The sequence below is a fragment of the Mustela nigripes genome, chromosome 1, assembly GCF_022355385.1.
Source record: "Mustela nigripes isolate SB6536 chromosome 1, MUSNIG.SB6536, whole genome shotgun sequence".
NCBI lineage: Eukaryota > Metazoa > Chordata > Mammalia > Carnivora > Mustelidae > Mustela > Mustela nigripes.
In genome coordinates, this window is record NC_081557.1 from 50,829,487 (window position 1) to 50,845,437 (window position 15,951).

The following is a 15,951-nucleotide window of genomic DNA, read 5'->3' on the forward strand; positions in this document are numbered from 1 at the left end:
CCACCAAAAGAACTACCCTCAGGAAGAATTCTTGTTTCTGCACAGCACCGTGTGGGCTTGGCTTGGTGGAAGAGAAAGCCACAAAACGCCCTTTCTCCAGGGAGCTGTCAGCCCACTCTACCCTGAGTGATCTTGGATAGGAGGGGGTCTGAGGGTAGCAAATCTAAATTGTGGGGTTAGAAGAAGGGTAGGTGGGGAAAGGGGGCACCTGAGTGGGCTTTGGGGACGAAGGCTGCTTCTAAGAACAGTGAGTTCTGTTCTATCACGTAACATGTAGAGTTAAGCCCACCAAGTCCCCCACCCCACAGAATTCAGCCAGCCCCGTGAGACATCCTCAAGGCATGACTTGAGACCCCACACCCCCAAATATCTCCTGGGAGACAATGAAAGGGTGGATTTGGAGCTGGAGAGAAAGCTGCTTGGCTCTGGAGGTGGTTCAGGAAGTCCGCCCAGGTCCTCCCCCTCTGGCCACTGTCCGGTGAGGCGAAGGCCTTTGACAGCAGGAAAATCCGCATCTGTCCTCAGGAGTCAGAAGCAACAAGAGCTCCCCAAACCTTCCCCACCCCACAGCCTGATTCCACTGGCTGGGTGCAGGCAAGGCTGGAGAGCCAGACCCAGGGCCCCCGAACCCAATCAGCCCTGTGAGAGCTGAGCAGGCGCTGCGTGCGGACGAACAGGATTGACGGACGGACGTGCAAGGATGAGGGAGGAAGACAGACCCCACCAAGGCAGGAGGAAGAGGAACAGGCACGGAGGGTCCTTCAAGTCACATGCAGGCAAGCGGGTTGCTGAAGAGGCGAGCAGAGGCAGCTCTCAGCACATGGGGTTAGACCGGCTGTTCTTCAGGGGTTAATAAGCATATATGCAAATGACCCCATTGCCCCCCCCCCCCCCCGGGCCCCCCCCCCCCCCACCCCTGCGACGTCTGCGGGCAGGGTTTGGCTTACTTTGTGTCAAGTTCTATGAGATTGGTATCTACTGGCGCCTCGTTCTCTGGAACTAAACACAGGGTGGGCAGAGGCCCTTGGGTTAGTGGGCAGGGCGGGGGCACGGGGCAAACAGGCACAGGTCCCCACCCTAAGGCAACCAAGCTAAGGTGGGGAGGGCTCAGAAAGAAGGGAGGTGGGGAAGAAGTGTTGGTCCCTGGTCTGGAAAACACCCCCCAATCATCCTAATGGCAGGAAGGAGAGTCCAGGGAGGGTCCAAGGAGGCCCCAGAGGCCCCTAGCAGCTCCAGGACAGAAAAACCTCTGGACCCTGCTCTTTGGCATGTGTTCTGCATGACTTAGATTATTTTCTTAAATACATGACTTGCATTTAGTGTTAAGGCAACCATTACTTTCCCCCCACACCTGCGCATCTGCACATCTCTGAACTCAGGGTGTATTTTACAACCAATGGCATTTCACAGTTTAATTGTGGGAACATTTTTCTTTCTTTGTGGTACAGACTATAGTGTTGCCTCTTTCAACTTAAACAGTCTTAGATTTACAGAAATATGACCAATCTGGTATCACTTCAAAAAATCACTAAGATATGTTCAGGGACCATCTTAATCTGCGCAGCCCCTTCCCAATGCCTGGATGCAAGACAAGAGCTCCAAAAACGGCCTGAAGAGCTCCAAGAAAGCTCCCAGCCTCCCTCCCCATGGAGAAAGGAGTCAGACCTCTGCTTCTTAGGGGAGTCAGATGCAAATAGAGGAGTGTAGGCCTCACAAAAAATCCCGGGGAGGGTGAGGAAAAAGGGTGACCCTGGCCTGCAGGCTAACCCACAGTTAGATGGGGGTGATGGGGAGAGACAGTAGCTGGTGGAGAATGGGTTGGGCAACCAGGAAACCCCCATTCCAGTAATCCGTAGATCCTGCTTACCTTCACGATGTGGGGGTTCCTCTTTGGGCTTGGGGTGCATTAGGGTGAAGGGCAGTTCTACGGCCACGTCACTGAAAGAAGACCCAGACCCAGTGAGCCTCAAGGTCAGTCTCAGGCTAGAAGACTCAATGCCCTACCAGTCTGAGGCCTGGGGAGGGGTTTATGGTTGGAGGAGGTAGCTCTCAGTTGAGGCAGGGAATCCAGACTCAGGCCCCAGTTCTGTCATTCTCTGAAGCTTACTTCCTCTAGAAGTTGAATTAGAAGACCTTTTCTGCTGCCTCCCAAAAGAAATGGAAACCTCCCTTTTCCTGATAAGGATCCCTGGGTTCTCATGAGCTGAGACGAGGCAAGGGGGTAGGGAAAGGACTGCCCAGGGCCATGTACACATTGGTCCCTGGGTGACTCCAGAGGCGCCCTAGGACCCCGAAGGCCTCCGATTGCTGCGGCCAGCCCAGCCTTCCCTAACACTGCCCTCCTGCCCTTCCCTCTCCCCCCTACTCAGTCCCACCTCCCAACATCTCCAGGAGGCTCTAGTAAAAGTACTCCGGGGGCCCTAGCCCCCTGCCACCTGGATGACGTACTGCTGAGGTGAGTTTAGTCAAATTCAGGTTGTCTGGGCCCAGGGCTACTGATATCGTGCACTGAGCCTTCCTTGAAGCCCTGTAGGGATGAAGGGTCTGGGTGGGGGGTGGGGGTGGAAGAACGGGGGATGTGCTGACACAGGCCAGTGCTTCTGACCCAGACTTCCCTCTGCTGGGCCCTGACAAGCAAAATAATAACAAGAGCAAACACATGGTACTGACTTTGTGCCAAGGATGTTAAGTAGTTCATTTAATCTCCACAACAGTCCCATTATTGTACCATAGGTACAGAATAGGAAACTGAGGCACAAGGAGGAAAAATATATCACACAAGACCACACAGCTTTTAATGGGAAATGAGAGACAGGATTCCTCTTCTTTCTTTCTTTCTTTCTTTTTTTTTTTTTTTTTTTGGAAGTGAGAGAGAGGAATCTGACCGCATAATTCACATTCTTACCCAACCTCTGCTCTCTACTCCTAGAGAAGCAGCCACAAAAGTGCCTCCTCTCAGCTCAGGCAGGCTGGTGTCACCTGTCAACTGTGACCATGTTCAGGCACAACCTCATCTTACTGCCCTTTCTGCCTGGGGCCCAGGTGGCAGGGAGGGAGAGGGGAACAGAGCAGGAAGGGACAGAGGCTGTACAACCAGAAAGGTCCATTCTCAGGCCCCAGCAGTGTCTCGGGGGACACTTTTATATCTTCAGGTCTCACTGAGCTCATCTGGAAAATGGGAATAACAACGCTTAACTTCTAGAACCACGAGAACTTCTAGGAGATGATGTAGGTAAAAGGTTTGATTGAACTGTGAAACTTACACCTGCCTGATTCAAGCTTTACTTCCCCTCCATGGGGCCATAAGGATTCACAGATTATTGAAACAATTTGGCTCCTTTTTTTTCTTTTTGCTTGCCAAGCGGATTGCTTTTCCAGGTTCACTCTTCACTTGGAAGAGTGAACTAACAGAAGGGAGGAATGCTTTTTGCCAACCTTTGTGAAAGCCATACAGTGATTGGATGGAAAAATCTGAACATTAACCTTCCAGCACACCATGAGTAATCAAGGGCGGGATAGGTCTGATTCTTCCCTGGGGCCCCAGAATTGTAGCACAAGGCTGGACATAAATCTGGATTCCAGAAATCTTTACTGAATTATATTGAACTGAACTCAAATGAATTAATTTCACCTCTCCAAAGAGCCTGATTTCTTGGGGGTGAGCACTACTGCCATCTGGTGACAAGATGAGGCAAAACCACTGCATGTGGGGCACATGCCTTTTTTGGAAGGTGTAAGGATCCAGGTGCTACAATGAACCTTGTGTACAAGATCAGGACCGCAGGACCTCTCCCTAGGTCTCCCTCTCCACATGGCCAGCAGTTAATTCTCATTAGGGTACAAGTCTGGAAGCCATAAATCCTGCATTTCTCCAAAACATCAGACTGTGTGATGGGGGCCGGGAGTCTATTGCCCCAGATCCAGGAAGCTGACTTTTATCTGCAAAGGTTCCTTTCACTTGGCAGGGATGGAAGAACAGGGCAAGGTTGTTTTAAAGCAGAAACTGAATCTCCCTAGTCCCTCTGGAGAGGATTCTAGTCCTAGCACTTTTGCTCGAGCCTGGCCATCGAAAGTGAGTGCTAAGACTCCTCCCAACCCAGTGCCCTACAGTTCCAGATGGTCAGCCCAGGGGTCTCTGGATCCTCCAGGAAGGTGCGTGGGTCAGGTTGAAGGGAGGGGCTTTACCTGGATGCAAGGTCTCCCAACAGGCTGGGTGGGTCAGAGGAGGCAGGAGAGGTGTTCAGGAGAGAGTTCAGAGAGGAAGAAAACAGAAAGCACGTTCATTCACCACCTTGCTGCCCTCCGGGGTAGGGTAGACCCTGAGATGCACTCCCTCCCACCCACCGCTCTGCAGCTGTGACCTCTCATTCAGAGATACACAGAAATGGCATTAGCCTTGTGGGGTGGGGGTGGGGGGCGGGTGGATGACGGGGGGGGGGGGCGGTACCGAAATCCCAGGACTCACTGAGTCCCCAGAATCCCCCTCGGCAAAGGAGACATGATAGCCAACCCCTGTGCAGCCTGCCCTACGGAGGCCTCTCTGACAGCAGGAAAAATCAATTTGGGATTCACCGAGGATTCCTCAAGGAAGTTGTGGAGAGTCAAAGAACCCAGGATTTGGGATTTGCAATTCTGAGATGTCCTAGAACATGCGGTCAGTATTAGATAAAGCCATCTATACCGGGCATGACTCTAACGTCTAATGCTATTAGCTTGTAAATCTTTTCATAGAAATTTATGAGTCAGACGAAAAGCCCAGATTCAGAATTCTAGTTTTAGGACAATGCAGGCCCCATCTGTGGGGAAAAGTTGTTCTATCTGAGCTCCCCCCTTTTGAGGTGGGGCACAGACCATGCTCCAGGGCAGGAATATGTCTGGCCCACTGCAGTGACCCCAGTGCCCAGCCTGTGACCTGAAGGTTGGGGAGGACATTTCAGGAAATGTCTGGAGAATGGTTTGGGCCTCTGCTTCCCCATCTGTAAAATGGGAGAGTCCGAACATCCCTAATCCAGCGCTGGGTTCTGAGCCCCTTTAACCATTTCCTTAGCAGATCAGCGTGGACATGAGCAGGGGTGGGTGCTGGGCCCCAAGACATAGTGAGGGAATAGAACCCTCTGGAGACCCCACAGCACAGACTCTGAGGAAGCTTCCCCCACAACAACCCTGTGTGTCCAGACAGGGACAGGGAGGAAGAGGAGGGGGAAGAGGGAGAGAGAGACATGGAAAGGGCAGGGGAAGGGTCAAAAGCCTCTGATGTGGGTGAGGGAAGTGGGGGAGAGGAGGAGGAAAAGGGAGGCATGAAGGAGGAAGAGAAGGAACAGGAAGTCTTCAAGCTTGGTTTACCCTCTCGGTGGATGCAGCTATCAGACAGATGGGGCAGTGAGCTGCGGGTGATCTGGGACACCCCGTTATACACTTAGGGAGTCTTGGGCTGGGCTAGAACACTCACCCGCCCCGTGATACCACGAGCTTCACTTTCACTTTGTAGGAAACAATGATGCCCAGGATTTCCCGGTTGGCTCCTTCCCTCAACCTGCAAGGTGACACAGGGAAACAGGTTCACCAATGATCGCTGGGTAGAAGAGACATGGCAAGAGTGGGGTGCAATGGGGGCAGTTGCCATCTGTCCCTCTCTTGGGTAACTTAGCCACCATGTGCAGAGCCCATTATATAAGAAAGGGAAGCTTTGCCCTGAGTTGGGGGGAACCTGGATCCCTGGGTCCCCTATCTGGCCGTGAAATTCACTCCTCGGGCACACTTGATAAGCCCCATTCCTCCCTCGGTCTGAGTCCCAGCAGCATGCGGAGGGGGGGGCTCCTACTACCCTTGGGTGGATGGATGTTTCTCTCCCACTACTGAGCAACCCATGGGGCACAAAGGGCTAGACAGGGAGTTCAGAGAGAGGGAGGGAGGTTGGCAAGGCAGGGGAGGAGGTACTGGGGAAGACCCAGCAGGAGGTGGTCCCTCCACCAAGTCTTGATGACTGGTAGGATTTGGGCCAGGGTGGAAGAAGAGGGCAAAGGCTTGGAGGTAAGCGGCTAGCACGCCTGTGACCAGCTGTGTGGCTGGAGCACAGGGTCCACGTTGGGAGTCCAGGTCAGGGGTGCAGCAGAGGCAGGCCAGAGCCCACAGAAGGGTCAGACCTCAGTGGATAGGGTGAGATGAGTTCCCTATACCCCAGGTCTCCATGAGAGCAGGGCAGCCTCCAAGTCAGTTATGCCCATGAGACAAGAGTGATCATGTGGCCCAGGGATCCCTTAGCCTAGCTCGCTGTCCACATCTCCCCAGACTCCCCACTCACCTCCTGATCTCCCACCGAAGCCACTCCTTTCCTTCCAGCCTTGCTCTGCCTCAGGGACATACCCCACCTGACTCAAGACACTAGGTCAGGAGCTGCTGCCTCCTGCAGGAAGCCTCTCTGGGTTGCCCTCCTTTGGGAAGCCAGCAGATCCCAGCACTGACAGAGGGGCCCATTTGGCTCTCTGGGGCAGCCCTGGATAGGGATGGGAGTAAGGGGACAGTTTCCCTTACAGCTCAAGCTCTTGAGGATGGGGCCAGGGACCATGCTTGGGGAAAGGATGACCACAGCATGGACAGGCACTGGTGGGAAAGAAGGCTGTGGACCCCCGGGGAGGGGGGCAGGGAAGAGGGAAGGTGGGTTCTCACAGAGTGCTGGAGGCCAAGTTCGTGTCTTCATGCTTGAGCTTCCCATCCAGAGCGAGGCCCCGCTTCTCTCGGTTGTTGGCCAGGAATGGGGTCAGTGTGTAGACCTTGCAAAAGGTTGAACTGGGAGCCACGGTGTCACTGGGAAGAAGGGAGGCAGGTATGGAAACACACCCCATCCGTTACCCCCATAGCCCAGTTATAACAACTCAGAGACCACAGAGTAGCATTAAAAACACGTTTGTAACTTTCCAAAATACTGAGGGCTAGATTTGTCCATAAACACACATGTACACGAAAAATTACACTTAATGCACTTGCCTCCCAAAGGGAGGCAGGGCCAGGAAAACCAAAAACCAGGTGTGTCTTCTAATGGGAGCATCTACTTCCTTCAGGTGAGAAAAGACGTTTCACTGGAGAGCTCTCCCCTTGCCTGAGTTGTTAACAAGCTTGAGACAAAACTCCACACCCAACCATAGTAGCTGCCCCTCAAACCTAAATTTTTTATATATAATTATTCTCAACCTTTCCACATACAACCATTTTACCCAATGAGCTGGATTAGTCTTTCATCAGACAAGAAAAGCTATGTACCTAGTGCCTTACCCTCTTTGCCCTGGCTGCCAGGAAGCTCAGAGCAAAGTCTGCCCTTTAATCTAGGTTTCTGGTACAGTGTAATTACAGCCCCGGTCCCCTTCAATAGCTCTCATTTTGTCATTCTAGTTTGAGCAGATCTTTCCTTTGACTGTAGTATGCATTTTCTTGTAGATAAAATCAAGTAGGTGTTTTCTAAAAGGCTGTTTGGGATCATGTATCATGAGTGGCTGGGAAGTCCAAGGCCCAGCCCTCTGGCAGGTGGGAAAAAACCATGTGCCCCTGTCCCTGCAGCCAGGACTTCCCACTTCCCTGCCCAGCCCCACACATCCAAGGCTGGGCTTGTGCTCACTTACTCGGCCTCTTCCATGGCCACGGGGCACTTGTACTGGGCTGTGTTAAAAAGGCAGATGTCCGCGTACTGGCGCACTGGGAGGAAGAGGGAGACAAGGTGGTGTGAGCCAGGGCTGCCGCTCCCAGGCATCCCAGGCTCCCTCGACTTGGGGATGTTCATCCCTGGAGTGCACCAGGGGATCCTGCAAGAGACCACCCCGTCTACACCCGAAGCATAGCCCAAAGGCACCCTTCCCTCCCATCATCAAAACCCTCCCTCGGGGACAGCTCTGCTGAGAACCCAGGGAACCTAAGAGTAGGCAGCTTACACAGTAAACTTATTACCTGGCCAATGAGCAGCCTGCATTACTAGCCTCAAAAGCCTTCCCCTTTGGCTTAGAGGAGGCCCTGGGCTTCCCCTCAGGCTGGTAGTTCTCTACAAGGCTGTTAACAAGGGGAGAGCCTTCAGCTACCCCCAACCCTTGGGAGGAATCCCTTTTGCCCGCCCCTTGGGTTGGTCCTCTGCCCTGGATACCCGAGATCTTAATCTTCTTTACTGTCTTGTTGGTGTTGTTGGTGACGTGGACGTTAACGCTGATGGGTTCTCCATGGTAATAGATCTGGGAGGCAGAAGAAGGCAGGAGGGTTGGACCGGGGGGTACTAAAACTCTAGACAGAGGGAGGGAGAAGAGGCCCCACACACAACTCCTGACCACACAGACTCTGGCCACTCTGACATTGGCCTCAAGTTCCTGAGCCACGTCCCACTGATGCTAAGGCACTGGGCAGGTTAGACTAGTGCTTTCATGGGATTTTGAAAGATAACTGGATTAGAAGGTGATATTCCTGAGCTCCAGTCCTGATCTGGTCACCAGAAAGTGAGAACAATAGTAATAACAATGATGAAGAGAATGAGAGCAGCGGGACCTTGGGAAAGTTACCTAAGCCTCAGTTTCCCCCTCTGCTCAGTGGAGGATTTGGACTAGGTGGTGTGTCAAGTCCCTGCTGGCGCTGGAGGCCAGGAATTCTAGACTCAGGGCGGGTCTGGAAGAAGCGGGAGAAAGGCTGGCTCACTGAGGAAACCGGGTCGGAATTCTCACTGAAGGACCTCAGCTCAAATCTTGCCACCAGCACTTGCCCTCAACTGTCCCCACAGAGAGAGGCATGCCCACACTGTAAAAGGGGGCGAGAGGTGCAGGAAAATGGCCAGGACCCATATCCCTTCAGGAGGTACCCTGACTTCAAAGTCGATCCCATCCTTCAGCTTCATGCTCCACTCTGCCCCTCCTTTCGGCCTCCAAGGCTTCCCTACATCCCCCAAGGGAGGTCTCCGATTCCCTGAACCCAGGAGCTCTAGTGACCAGGAGAGAGCTGAGCTGGAGGTCCCCACCACCACTGAACAGCCCCCACCCCTTGCCAAGTCCAAGCCTCCTACCTCCTTGTCCAGGGAAGCCTCAAGATGCAAGGGCTTGTCCGACATAAGGAACTGTCTGGTGGTCTCAGCTGTGGGCTGGGGGCCAGGCCTCTCGGGGGCATATTGAACCTTCCTGATAACCAGGCGCACAGAATTCCTAATGGACATGGGCAGAGCAGAAGATAGCCAGAGTCACGTGGCTCCATCCCCTTCCCTTGTAATCCTCCCTTCCCTGCTCAGGAGACTGCCATGGCTCCCGTGACCTTCGAATCCAGTCCAAACTGCAGAGGCAGACACAGGGGCCTTGTCACCACCTGGTCCCACTCCATCCTCCTGCCTTGTGTTTGCAGCCATCCCCACTTCCTCTCTGTCATCCTAGTCTATCTAGTCCTGTCTCTGCAGCTTTGACTCCACTGGCCCCCCACCTGTAATACCTTCTTCCCACTTCTGCCCTCATTTAGGCAGTTAGCTGGGCCTTCCTTCTTCAAGGCCCAGCTAAATGCCTCCTCTTCTGGGAAGCCTTCCTGGATCAGCTCACTTGATCTTCTCCTGTCTGAACTCCCACCCCATCAGAGCTGAACCCCTGTGGCCAGTCTTCAGGAGGACAAGAAAGGGACTACGTTTCACTTCCAGCCTCTCTTAGGTTACTTAATAGTGGCAAGCTCCTGAAGGAGATAAATTTTTGTCTACATTGTTCACTGCTGGGTTTTCACCACCTCTGACAGTACCTCCCATATAATGAACACCTTCTAAATATCTGTTTGATCAAAATATGCAGAGGGGCCCCGTGAAGAAGTGGGGTATCAGAGAGGTGAAAATCTTCGGTGAAGGGGTGTGGATTCAGTCAGGGGGATGCAGGTCAGTGAAGAGAACAGAGACCCAGTGAATAGACGGAGGTCGAGATGAGATGGGTCTCAAGGATGGTGACAGGGGCTTAAGGAGGAAATGAGAACACAAGGATTGGGAGGGGAGGGGACCTGGTGAGGGAGTGTCTGTGGTGTGCTAAGGGACCCAGCATCCCTGTTGCTCACCTTCACTCCCTGGAACTGGACAGCTAGGCTTATGGCCTTAGCTCTCCCCTTACTAACTATACCCCCTTGAGTCAATTCACCTCTGGGTCTCAGTTTCCTCATCTGTAAAATGGTAATAATAGCAACACCTCTTTCCCAGGTTTGCTGAAAGGATTAAATTAGTTCGTACATGTTTGTCACTCTGAATAGTGTCTGGTCCTTAATAGGCCCTTGATAAATGATAGTTGCTATATCATCATTAGTATTAACTCTGGTATGGACTTAAAATGTGCCATTACGGTGAGCGGAAGACAGTAGCCCTCAGTGTTGTTCCTCTTCCTTGCTCTAGTCAGGCCCCCTTCAAAAAAACCACACCCTCCCTTCTTTCCCCTGTTTCAGGTCTTAAGAGGAAAAGGAAGACAGAAAAGCAAGGGGGAAAAAGTGCCCCATCTCCCGACACCCCAGAGTTGCCCAGGCTGGAAAGGGAGATGCCTGCAATACACTCTCCAGCCGCCAGGTGGCAAGCTCAGCCCACTTCCTAGGAAGTTGCAGCGCCCACCCTCAGCCAGCCTCCTCCCATAGGGCCACTGACTGCCTGGTGAAGTGGGTTCACCAGAGCTGGGGGCTGAGGCCAGCCTCACCAGGAAGCAGGGCAGAGCCTGCCTTGAGGAGGAGCAGGCCTGAGAGCAGGGCTGGGCAGTCCATCTCAGAAGTCAGGGCCAGCTCTTTCCAGCTGCCAGCCTGGGCTCTCTGCCCAGGGCTGTGCCTCTCCAGGAAAATGCTACCTTCTCAGATATGTGGGCTGACTTTCCCCCCCTCACTCTCCGCAGAGGGGCTTCTCTGACTACAATTCCCTCCCTTACTTAGAAGTTTCCACTGACCCCATAACCAGTCCCCACCACCCGCCCAACCATCACCTGCTGCTAATGGCCCCCCAGGAGGAGAAGTGAGAAGTGGGGGTCTAGGATGGCTGGGAAAAGTCTTGCTCACTGTTAAAAACAATCTGAATTTTGTTTCTTTATGAAACAAAATAAAGAGCCATGCAGTCTGGTGGGGCAAACCGAGAGGCAGGGAGCTGGAGGAGGGGGTTTCAGCAGTGTAAAGGGAGAAACACTGAGGCCTGAGCCCAAGTCCTTGGATCACCTGCCCCAGGAAATGTTCCATGATTCGCCAGCCTTCCAGAGCACCCATCTTGAGGTTCCTGAGGCTGGAATGCATGGCCCCTCCTCGCACACTTCCCGGTATTGTTACTTATCTCTTCAGGCTTTGCTGGCCCTGTCTCCTTCCCACTGCCAGCGGGCAGCCCACACCCCACAGAAGCTGCGCCCGTCTCACCGTTTGTGGATCTTCTCCTCCAGGTTCTCGGCACAGAAGGCTTTGACTTCATAGTCCACACCGCAGGCCTGAGGGGAAGCAGCTGTTGACCACAGGGTCTGGGACAGGGCAGGGTCCCCACATCACAGCCAGCTCCCTCTCATTTTACAAACCAGGGCACTGGATAGGAACACCCAACCCCACAGCCTGGTGCGCAGCCTGACTCAGGACCCGGCGTCAGCCCCAGCACTGTGCTTCCTCTGGGGGTGGCTGTCTCCCCCTCTTGACCTATCCACAGAGCTCTCCCAGAACGGCCCATCCCCACCCGCCCCGCCTCTGGACATCCCAAACTGTCCTAACTGGGCTCTACCTTCAGACACCTGACTGGTCTGGGTAGCTGTCCTCACGGAGGCAGCCACCCGGAAATCACAACGGATGCCTCCACAGCCCTCTTGGGGAGGCACATACTGTGTGCAGACCATCGGGCGCTTCAGGGCTTCACTCCACCCTCTCAACCACATGGGGTGGCACATCCTACTGTGCCCATTTTTCAGATGAGGAAACAGGGGCTTAGATCTAGGGCCTACAACACAAGGGGTGTCACCTCTTTTGGAACCTCAGTTTCCCCACTTGTGAAACCAAAATGAATGCACCCCCATGCAAGGTAGTGAGGCCAGGTGGTAGTTCAGAGAACATTTTGGTTTTGCTGCAGCCAAAAAGCAGCCCAGGAGAAACAACACGTAACTGAATGCGGGGGGCAGGGGAGTGACACCCTCTTTTTATGATAAGAGACTGCTTATTTGAGGTGGTACTGAAGTGGCCTAGACACAAAGAGGCTTCCACACAGAGGGGTCCGCGCCTCTCAGAGAGCAAGCCAGGGCCCTGGTGATACAAACGTCCTATGCCCAGAGAGACGCATCCAAAGACATGACCCACCTTCCCTGTGTCTTCAGGCCCTGGCTGCAATGTCACAGAGCACGGGAGGTTCGGAGGGATCTGTTAAGAGGATAGACAGAATGGGTCTCCTGTCATATTGACCCTAACCTCCCCATGTTGCCCACCCACCACCCCCATACATGTTCGTCACACCAGGGGGCCCCTAGCAACAGGCCATGTCTCATCCATCAGACTAGGGGCTCCAGAGGACAGACAATGTCTCCCCTGTCAGATCATCCCAAGGACACCCCACACTGGGCCAGAAGCCCCTTCGGCAAAGCCAAGGATGTCAATGCTTTTCTTTGTCTAACAGGTCACCCCTAGCTTGTGGTAAAGACAGAATAAGATCCACCCCCCCTACATCCCCCTGCCCTCTCCAATGATGCCTACGTCTTAATCCCCAGAACCTCTGACTGGCAAAGGGGACTTTACAGGTGTTAAGGATTAAATTAAGGATCCGGGGTTATCCAGGTGTGCCCGATGTAACCACAAGGGACCTTAGCAGGGAAAGCCAGAAACAGAAGTATCGGTGTCAGAGTGTAGGCTCAGAGATAGACTGGCCAGCCACTGCGGGCTTGGAAGACAGAGGCATAGGCAACGACCAGCCAAGGAACACAAGCAGCCTCTAGAAGTTGGAAAGGGCGGGACCTACAGCCTCCAGAAAGAATACAGCCCGGCTGACACCTGGATTTTAGCCCAGCACGACCTGTGTTTGACGTCTACCCTCTGAAACAGTAAGCTCATCCACGCGTGTTTTCACGGTCATGTTTCATTCCCCCCAGGTTGGCGGTGGCTCGTTACGGCAGCCACAGGAAACCAATACATGCATGCTGGATGGAATGACTGTATCCTCCCTCCCGCTCTAGCTTCCCAGAAAGCCGGCGGATTTCACTGAATCACAGAATCGGAGTCTGAGAAACAGGAAATTTTAAAACCCAGAGTCTGGGAGCCTTTCTATTCGGAAAAGGGGCAGAGCAGGGAACTCACTACGTGCCGTGCCTCGTTTATGAGCCAGGCTGGAGAAGCCAGGCGTGTGGCTGGTCTGAAGGAGGAGGCAGTCCCGTAATGACTCAGGGGCAAGACAGGGCTCCCTTCTGAGCTGTACTCTGGAGGCTCCAAGGAGGAGCTCAGAGGTAAGGTGACACACCCTGGCGGTGGCCAGAGAAGAGACACTTACCAGGCAGGATCAGTGACAGCGCCCCAGGTCCCAATGTACACTGAGAAACTGAGGGCTGCCCTCATGTGCCTGCCCACAGGGCTTCCTAGGGGGGGCGCGGCCGGCCCTAACCTCAAAGGTGAAAGGATAGGCATGTTCGCCCAGCTTCTTGATGAGGCGCTCCTGCAGCCGGGTCAGGGCCTTCTTGTCCTCAGGGGCTGGCGGGAAGGACTGCACGTTGGCCACAAACAGATCCTTGCGAAAGGTCAGGCCCAGGACATCCAGGTCCTCCCGGCCATAGCGAAAGGCGCAGGTCAGTGTCACATAGACTGTGGGAGTAGGGGATGCTGAGGATGGGCCCAGAGGGCAGCAAACAAGCCCCCCCCCCCAACCCCTGCACTCCAGAGCACCAGCTGAGCCCTGGGACTGGCCCAGTGGGAGTTCCCAGGTCTGTCCCAGAGCTCCTGTAGGAAAGGCTGTGCTACCCTGGGGATGGGGGAACCAGGTACCCAGGGGAGCCACTCAAGCCTGGTCCCAGGGGTCGGGGAGGTAGGGTCTGACTACTGGATTGGTTCTGTCCTTCCCCACCCCCCACCCCCACCCACTCTGGCCAGTGGAGTGCGCAGGAGCATAGGAGATGGTCTGACAGGATTGGTTAGGGCTGGAGTACGCTGGCAGGATTGGGGTGGGGGTGGCTGGGGAAGAGTTGTGGCTGGAGAGAGCGGGTGGGGGGTAGGGGGAAACAAGTGCTGAGTGGTGTCTGGGAGGCACGGGGTTTTGTCCTAGCTCAACCTCCACCCTGTGTCTTCCTGCAGACCCTGGACAATCCCTTCACCTCCCTGGGATTCAATTTTCTCATCTATAATGAGACCCTTATTTTTGACCTATTGGGCATCCTGGCCTTGCAAAAATCACTATATATTGACGTTAGCATGCTTGGGGCACTGACCAGGTTCTTCTAAAATGGGCAAGGGTGGACTGCCCAGGCCAGAGGAGGCCAGGGCACCTGCTCTGATGTTTGTTGAAGCTGCCAAGGGAAAAGCCAGTGGGGCTGGGCAAGTCAAGGCTGCAGAATTAGTTAATGTCCTGCCTGGACAGGGTCTCAGGGAGGCCCTGGGCTAGAGGTCAGTGGGGAATAGGATGCCCCCTCACAGGCCGGAGGTGGGGCCTACCACCTCACCTCTCCTCTCCTTGAGATACTCAGGATCCACGAGGACCACGCCATCTAGAAGAAGGACAGAGAGTAAGCACACCCTCCCAGCTCGACCTCTCAAATTCCTGAGCCCCAAACACCAAGCCAAACTTGAACCTAACTATCCCTCTGTCGGAAAGCCTCAGGAGAGACATGGGGAGGCCATCACCCAAGGGAGGGGTGCTGCCATGCCCCACCCCCTCCCTGCAGGCTGGACTTATAGGCCCAGCAGGTGACTTAGGGCAGGTGACTGCTCTGTTTCTTCCCTGTTCATAAGAACAATACAGGCCCAAAACTGCTATGATCAGGTGTACTTTAGAATTTTGAGGTTCTGAACTGTGGAAAGGCCACAACAGGGTACATCGTCCATATACTCCGTAACACCCTCTGCAGGATCTGGGCTCAAACTCATTAACACCACTGCAGGGAAACGGGAATATTTTCACCGAGAGGCTGAAGTATAAAGACCTTCCTGTTAGTTCAGGTCAGGTTTTGCCACTAAATGAATCCCATGTCAAACTTAGGAACGAGTGCAGACTTCTAGAGATTGTTGGATTTGGGATTTGCCATCAGAAGTTGCAATCCCGTAGAACCAACCTCCCAGGGCTGCTGTGAAGATGGAGTTAATACATCTAAGGCTGAGACGGTATCCCGTTCATGCGATCCCAGAAAATGTCCCCAGGCCTGACCGAGGCCATGTAGACACAAAAGACACAAACGACACAAAAGACATCTTCTCCCCGCAGGACCTCAGGAGACCAGAAACACAGGCTCAGGGGTTGCCTCCTTGCCTGACATCCCCAGTGACCTCTGGCTGAACCTCACCCAGCCATACCCATGCTTATTAAGCAAAATGTTCTCTCCCCAGCTCTCATCCACCGCTACCCTCCCCCTAGCCGCCCACACAGCAATCTCTCAGGGAATCTCAGGGTACCACATTTGGAAAAGAGTGCCGGAGGGCTCCTGGTCCTATCCAGCCCTGGGCGGGACCAAGGGATACCTGATCAGGGGACTGTCCACCCTGTCCCCAAACCTGCCCATCTTCTCTCCTTCTGCCTCTGTCCCCGAGCACCAGGGGCTCTGCACAAAATCTGGGGAGAGGGCACTCCCACCACCAGGGGTGTCAGGGAAGGCTTCCTGAAGGAGGGAAGCAGGAGCCAGGTCTTAAAGGGCAGTATGGGTCACCAGTTAGATGACCATGGGGCATAACAAAGCGGACAGGGGGAAGGGTGTGGCTCTGAGGCTTGGGAGAGAAGATCCTGGGGGTGCTGGAGGAAGCAGGGCCAGGCCTGACCAGCAGCATCCTGTCTATAAGACGGGGGGGGGGGGGGGGGGGGGG

At 54.1% G+C, this 15,951-nt stretch overlaps 1 protein-coding gene across 4 annotated transcripts in view; it reads right to left on the bottom strand.

The window, feature by feature from the left end:
• The window catches only part of ARRB1 (arrestin beta 1), a 74,767-nt gene that overhangs the window by 6,459 nt on the left and 52,357 nt on the right, over positions 1–15,951 (bottom strand). For 3 of the 4 annotated variants that reach the window (XM_059410968.1, XM_059410978.1, XM_059410950.1), the window contains exons 4-15: positions 14,601–14,645; positions 13,553–13,749; positions 12,265–12,324; positions 11,350–11,417; positions 9,026–9,161; positions 8,126–8,210; positions 7,614–7,686; positions 6,667–6,804; positions 5,450–5,533; positions 4,186–4,209; positions 1,868–1,938; positions 948–999 (exon numbers count right to left, since the gene is read on the bottom strand). In XM_059410968.1, coding sequence (XP_059266951.1) covers positions 948–999; positions 1,868–1,938; positions 4,186–4,209; positions 5,450–5,533; positions 6,667–6,804; positions 7,614–7,686; positions 8,126–8,210; positions 9,026–9,161; positions 11,350–11,417; positions 12,265–12,324; positions 13,553–13,749; positions 14,601–14,645 — 1,033 coding nt within the window. The remainder of the gene's footprint in view (positions 1–947; positions 1,000–1,867; positions 1,939–4,185; positions 4,210–5,449; positions 5,534–6,666; positions 6,805–7,613; positions 7,687–8,125; positions 8,211–9,025; positions 9,162–11,349; positions 11,418–12,264; positions 12,325–13,552; positions 13,750–14,600; positions 14,646–15,951) is intronic. The other variant, XM_059410958.1, reaches the window with a different exon arrangement.